The 7,768-nt window shown below is 38.4% G+C and overlaps 1 protein-coding gene across 1 annotated transcript; it reads right to left on the bottom strand.

Moving 5' to 3' along the window:
• Positions 1-204: 204 nt before the first annotated feature.
• On the bottom strand, positions 205-882 carry LOC143629313 (uncharacterized). The gene has a single exon (XM_077098620.1). It carries the CDS (start codon positions 880-882, stop codon positions 205-207), a length of 678 nt encoding a protein of 225 aa, XP_076954735.1.
• Positions 883-7,768: the final 6,886 nt, after the last annotated feature.

Raw genomic sequence — 7,768 nt, 5'->3', positions numbered from 1 at the left:
CTTCATCATTAATAGGACGTTTTAAATGCTCCATACACTTCAAAACGATAAGAAAACAAAAAATAATTACATAAATAAAATGACTTACGTGTTTCAAACACAAGTCCAAAATATCTCATATGCTTAAAATGAAAATATTATTTCAAAATGTCTAGAGATAACATAGACATAACATAAAGGAAAACATTATTATAGTCCAATCATTCATATGTAATGAAAATTGGAAGCATCCAACTTGGGTGTATCATCCATGATATCACCGGAATTCATATCTATTGGATCAATAATGAAATCATCCACATCAAGAGCAATTGTATTAGTATGCTCATTGTGACCATTGGGAATATCAATGTTGCCATATGCAAAGTTTTTTTCTATTCGTTTTCCTTTATTTTTGATTGATTGTTGGTAGAGTGTCACCAAGTGTTTTGGGGTACGAAAAGTACGTGCCCAATGGTTATTACTTCCACATCGGTGACATGCATTAGATGTGGTTACATTTGTCTTTTTATCACTTTCATACTTGGGCTTCTTTCCATTTTCTTGCCCTTTATGATGGGATCTTGTGTTCTTAAATTGAACGCCATGATAACTTCCCCCGTTATATCCATGTCCACGACCACGACCACGACCACGACCACGGCCACGATCCCGATGGTAACCACGACTTCCACTTTGATCATTATATGCTGCCACATTCGCTTCAGGGAATGGGGTTGTGCCAACCGGCCGGGTCTCATGATTTTTCATCAAGAGCTCATTATTTTGTTCGGCCACAAGTAAATATGAAATAAGGTCACAATATTTTGTAAAACCCCTTTCACGATATTGCTGCTGCAATATCACATTCGATGCGTGAAATGTGGAGAATGTTTTTTCCATCATATCCTTATCAGTAATATTTTGCCCACATAAAATCAATTGTGAGGTTATTCTAAACATAGCCGAGTTATACTCGCATATTGATTTAAAGTCTTATAAACGTAATTTGACCCAATTATAACGAGCTCTTGGTAATATTACCGTTTTTTGATGGTCATATCTTTCTGTTAATTTGGTCCACAAGTCAAGTGGATCCTTAACCGTTAAGTACTCGGTTTTTAAGTTAGCGTGGATATGATGGCGAAGGAAAATCATCGCCTTTGCCTTATCTTGGGTTGATGTTGTAGTACCTTCTTTAATTGTGTCACCAATATTGTTGGCATTTAAATGTATTTCCGCATCCAACACCCATGACAAATAATTCTTTCCGGTAATGTGTAAAGCTAAAAAATTCAAGCTTTGCTAGGTTTGACATGTTGAACTATTATATCAAAACACATGAATTAATATATGTCACTCAAGTTATATTCACGTCAATGTTGGAACACCATTGGTCACAATTTTGATTATTATGAAAGAGAAACATAGCAATATGATGACATTATATACCATCTGTCACAATAATAAAGTGTGGTGTAAACAAAAAAAAATATATGATGGCATAAGCTTTATAGTCATCAGTTGCCTTTATTTAATCTGATTCATAGAGCTAACTTCAGTTAAAGTCTATGTAATAAAAGTGAACACAACTATACGGACACAAAACAGAGGTCGTTTCAATTCTAAAAACTAAATGACTAGGCAACAACCTTTTATTTTATTATTTTTTTTACAACAATCTACCTCATTAATTGTATAATAATAATAATAATAATAATAATAATAATAATAATAATAATAATAATGATACATCCTCATAATAGGTGCATTGAAGCAGCCAATTTTATAGTCACGTACGTTTTCTAATTATAAAACTCGTAATACATTAAAAGCTTTAAATAATTAACTAACGGAGCAATCAAACGAAATGGTTTGTATCCATTTATATCTGTAATTCCTGTTAACGAGTAATTTCTTTAACAAAACTAGACGACCATTTAATTGGTAATTACAAAAGATGATAAAAACAATTTATCTTCATTCTATTACATTTAAAACCATGTTTCATTTACTGATTAATTCATTAGTTTTTATTGAAGTGTATGCTAAAGATAGGTAGGACTTGTCAAATAAAGGCATATCATATTCTGCATACATGTAACAATATTATGTATTCAAAACAATACATAAAGTTTAGAATAAAGGGTTACAATGTTATGTAATAGATAAAAAATATTAAATACACATAACGGATAACAAAACTCTCAAATGATTAATATTTACATCATCAAGTAGAGAAAGTAAGATAAATATATAAAGCAATACATAAAAATATTATGCAAATAACATACGAATATGTGTATTAACACAACTAATACTGTCTAAAAAGTTATGATGTAACTAATATCAAGTTTCAGTTCACAACACAATGAATAAATTTATATAACAATGGAAAACATATTGATCAAATAACAAAGACTACAAAATTTGTATATTATCATAAAGTATAAGGGTAATTTTGAGACAAAACTCTTTAAAAGAAAAAATAAGACAAATTTCTAACATAGCATGAACAAAATGTATTGCTTTACAATATGATTCGTGTCTGAGTGGATAAAGAACAAGAACATATATTAGTTAGATAAAATCGACTTACTTTATGATGCGTGATCGAATTTCAAAAGTAATTCGTGCTGATAACGTGTTGTGAAACAACTAGAACCTATTAGCAATATAAAGAAGATTGGGGAATGAATTCTTATTAATATCTCAATATAGAGCATGAGCCCTCTATTTATAAGCTCATTACATGATTACATAATAAATACAAAGAGAAGTTAAATACATGGAGAGTCACAATATAATGGTGGAGAGTCATCATAATTACAATAATTCATAACACTATTAAATTTTTTAATTATCACGAAATTATTGTTAACACTTTAGCACCGTTATCTTATTTAACAATAAATTTCATTAAGTAATTCTTTTTTCAATTTTATACATTAATTTTGACATTTATGCATATAAAAATTGGTCAAATATAAAAGATGGAAAGTTTTTATTTTCAATTTAGTTTGTTAGTTTATTTTTTTATTTAGCATGAATAATGTAGACAAATTGGTAAATCTTGACATTTATGCATAATTAAAATTTGTTCAAATATTATAGAGGAAGGGTTCCAAAAAGACCCAAATACCATTAAGTACTACCCACGGGTCAATTGAGGATCCCTCATAAAACACCCGTGGGACATATGGGTCACCCGCTTAATCACCTAAGGAAAAGACATCCTCAGGGCGCATGCGGAAGCATCCTAGCATCCTCAGAAGTCATCCACAAGACGGAGTATTCGTCCGTATAAATGACCAAGAGAGAATACTCGGGGACAGCTATCTGTAACTAACCATCTTCTATAAGAATTACCAAGATGCTTTCTTGGGAAATACGTGATCTCTCGATCAATAAATAAAGGACACATGGCAAAGCCGTTATAACCGTGCACATGGCCAGGGTTGTTTACTATCCTATCCCGTGAAGACGCGTGTCCAGGTTGTTATATATGCACATGAAACGTATAATTGAACTTATCATATGAAGACACGTATCCAGGTGGTTACGAGAGCATCTTCTAAAGAGGACAGCTGACCCAATCATCTTCTCACACCCTTTGGCTATAAATACCCTCTCAATTAGCATGAGGTATTCATTCACATTCACTGTACTCTCACTATTACTTAAGTACTTTATCTTCGTCGGAATTGTACTTATTTTCACGTCGGAGGGTGGTTACGGGAAGACCCCCCTCTTGTCCTTCCCGTAACGAGCTCACGGTGTTGGTTTTCGCAGGTCCCGGTCACTGGACTTCAGGGAATTGGGCTTGTATCGTATTGACTGTTATCCGTATCCTACCCTGTGGACTTGGATATAAGACCCGTCAAGGGGAGTAGATCCGTGTTTCTTCATTGGCGCCATCCGTGCTTGTGTTAGAACAGCTATAATTCAGTCTCTTTGGTTCGTTGTACGATATGAGTTTAAATCCTGAAGGGTCGATGGGAACCCCTGCGCCTACTTCACGTGTTACTGGTACAGAAATACCTGAAGGTCTTGCTTCGAGTATTTTTGCACGTACCGCAGCTCCAATTTCACGTACTACTGAGGTCACACCTGGAGGTTTTACTCTTGAGCGGGTTACAACCCAGTTGGACCGACTCTTACTGATTTGGGTCGGGTCACTGCACAAGGAACGAATCTGGGTGACCTCGGACGAATTATGAGGGGGACTCGCCGAACTCAGTCAGAATTAGATCTAGAAGATGATTATGCCGATTCAGATCCGGTAAGAACTCATCGCCATAATTCCAGATCTAGGGGACCATTGTCTCCAGAAGAATGGCTCCGTATTCAACAAGACAATATGGCAGCCGAATATAAACGCAGAGTACGGAATGAGCGTTTCCATGCCCGCACGTTGACTTATGAAGAATCTCCCAGGAGATCTCTCCCCCCTCCACCAACGGTGAGAGGAAGTCAGATTCGTTATAGTCAAACGAAACAAGAGTTGGGTGAGGTTCGGAGGTTACGTCCTCGTCCTCGCATAGATATGCGGATGCCATCTTATATTGACGAATTTGATAGTCACGACTCAACTTATCACCCAGGAAGTCATAGTTTCTATACTGGTGACAGCAGATTACGCTCACGGGAAGAGAGCAACTGCTCGCGGGATATAGTCCGCCATACTCAGTATCTCAGTGACGCAGAAGATGATATTACTAAACCTTATCGTCCAGCAGCGTTCGCTGAAAAATCGAAATTCATATCTTACATCGCAACCGCACCCTTCCCGGTTAATGCCAAAATACCTACATCAGTGGGCAAGTGCAACGGAATGACTGATCCAAGTGATCATCTCCAGAACTTCGTGGTAGTAGGAGGTGTAAGTGGGTGGACGCTCCCTTATTGGTGCCACATGTTCGCATTGACACTATAGGGGCAGCGCGCGAATGGTTTGAAAAACTCCCGGACGGTCAGATTTCCAGCTGGGATGATTTGGTGAAAAAATTTTCCCAGCAATTCAGTCAACAAAAGAAACATACCTGAGACCAATCCGAAATTTTGGACGTTATCCGTCGAGATAACGAATCTGTGGAAGACTTCATTACTTGATTCAATGATGAAAGTCTAAACATTGGTGGGATTAGCGAAGACATGCTTCGCGGAACCTTCTGCAAGAATGTGAGATGCGATGCGTTGATCCGAAAGCTAACTGGCAGAGATGGAATGCCAAAAGAATTGGATAATATTATGACGGCATAAAAGTTATATGCCAGAACTGAAAAAACTTTGGGTTATAATATTTCGAAGCAAAAATTGAAGGTGGAGTTTCAAAATCCATGACCAAACAAACAAGCCAAAGGAACGATTTGGTCCAGGCTCCAGCTGAATGCGGAGACATCAAAGCCATTTGGCGCACGATCTTTGATTGGCAATAAAAACAAACAAAATGCGTCAACTCGGTTCTCTAACAGCTGAACGCCATTGTCAAAGACTCCCTCAGAAATCCTCACAACTGAAAACATGAACTTCCGCAAACCCCAACCACTTACAAGGAGATCTTTCCTAGATGCCAAGAAGCATTGTTAATTTCACAACGACATCGGGCATAACACGAACGAGTGTGTGGCCTTAAAAAATGAAATCGAAGCAGCTGTGAAGTTTGGGAAACTTGAACATTTAGTCAAAGGTGAAAAACCTGGAACTGGTAAGGCTCCCGCACAGGATAACCAGGGTCCATCCAAAAAATAAGTCAAAGACTTGAATGCCCATATGATTCAAGGTGGGTATAAAGTTGGGGGGAAAAGAAGAGAGTTAGAAGATGAGGAGTGGAAGAACGAGCTTGTGGTCTTCCCAAGAGTTAAAGGCGGACCGTGTAACAAGAATCCCTTGATTATCACTGATCTTTTTGGTCATTACAGATCACAATACGTCTTCTTCGACACTGGTAGTACATCTGACATCATGTGCGAATAGTGCTTCGAACAGCTCGATGAGGAAGACAAGGAAAGGTAAAAACCAATTCATGCTCCCGTATGTGGTTTTGGAGGAGAGATAATGCACCTGCGAGGGGTTATATCATTCCCAGCTACTCTCAGTGATGGGACTCATTCAAGAACCGAGGAGGTCGAGTTTTTGGTCTTACCAGCAACGTCCAAGCATGACATTATCTTGGGGCGGGAAGCAATTGGAGACTTCAATTCTCATCCGTCCACAGCTCACGGTACAGTCGGGGTTCCAACTCGCACCGGCGTAGCAATCATTCACGTCAACTGACACATCTTTGCAGCAGAAAAAAAACCCAGCAAGGTCCCAAAGTAGACTCAGAGGACCTAGCCGGAAAAGTGGATATTGAATAAGAAATTCCCCGATCAGATGGTAGTGATCGGACCTGCTATCTCTGAGATAGTAAGGACTTTTTCAAAGCAGCTGCTGACCAAGAATATGGACATCTTCGCCTGGCAGCCCGAGGACATGACTGGTGTCCCGCGGAGTATTGAGGAACACAAATTAAGAGTAAACCCAATATTTACGCCAATTGTCCAGAAAAAGCGGAAGATGGGCCCAGAACAAACGAAAGCTATGAATGAGCAAGTGAAAGATTTTCTTCACGCCGGAATCATCCGGGAAATCAAATACCAGACATGGGCTAATTCGGTCATCGTTCCAAAGAGTAATGGAACATGGCGGATGTGCATTGATTTTAAGGACTTAAACAAAGCATGCCCAAAAGATTGTTATCCATTGCCAGAGATTGATCCCAAGGTAGATGCTGTGGCCCCGTTTAAATTTAAATGCTTCCTCGATGCCTACAAGGGCTATCATCAAATCCGCATGGCGGCAGGTGATGAGGACAAAACAACATTCCGTACCGATCAAGGCACATTCTGCTATAAAATGATGCATTTCGGACTAAAGAATGTGGGTGCCACATATCAACGGTTGATGGACCAAGCATTTAAGAATCAGATTGGTCGGAACCTAGAGGTTTACATGGATGACCTGGTGATTAAAAGCATTGAAGAAGATCAGATGCTGAGAGATATCGAAGAAACTTTCGAGACTGAGAGGTATCAACATGAAGTTGAACCCGGCTAAATGTTCCTTCAGGATGGAAGAAGGAAAATTTCTTGGAGTCATTTTTACGGGTGCGGCTTTAAAGCTAACCCGGATAAGGTTCAGGCAGTGGCCCGCATGCCTTCTCCCTCATCCTCAAGGAAGTACAAACTCTCAACGGAAGATTGGTAGCGTTGAATAGGTTCCTAGTAAACCACACGGCCAAATCTTATCCATTCATTTCAACCTTGAGGAATTGTCTCAAGAAAGCATGTTGGTGCATGATATCAGTAGTTCTGTATCTAGTGTCTGTAATTGTGTTAGTTGGATTTGTATTAATGTTTTGTTAACTTGTTTCACAAGTTCGCCTCTTATAAGCGAACTTGTGGAACAGGCGAAGTTATCAACAACTTCGCCTAACATGTTAGGCGAAGTTGTCGATAACCATAAAAGCTTAGCTGCGGCTTGTTTTGTTATTGATAATTTAGTACGTAATTGTGATCGGTGAATCACGTGTTATTAGTTGCAATACAACGTGTTCTTTGTTTATTGTAACGTGTGTTTGCTTGTGTTTAACATATATCGATTCTACACTCGTATCGTCTTACGTAGGGATTCCGCACCTACGTAGAACGAGATATTTCCGTGTAGATCCGGCTGGGAACCAACATTTGGTATCAAAGCTTTTGTTCGTGATTGTGTGGTTCGGGATTATCACACGGGTGTAGAAATC

This window comes from Bidens hawaiensis, unplaced genomic scaffold, assembly GCF_021521415.1.
Source record: "Bidens hawaiensis isolate Kalapana, Puna unplaced genomic scaffold, B.hawaiensis_p1.1 tig00005181_1, whole genome shotgun sequence".
NCBI classification, from domain to species: domain Eukaryota; kingdom Viridiplantae; phylum Streptophyta; class Magnoliopsida; order Asterales; family Asteraceae; genus Bidens; species Bidens hawaiensis.
The sequence above is the reverse complement of the archived record's forward strand: the minus strand, read 5'-3'. Positions and strand labels throughout refer to the sequence as shown.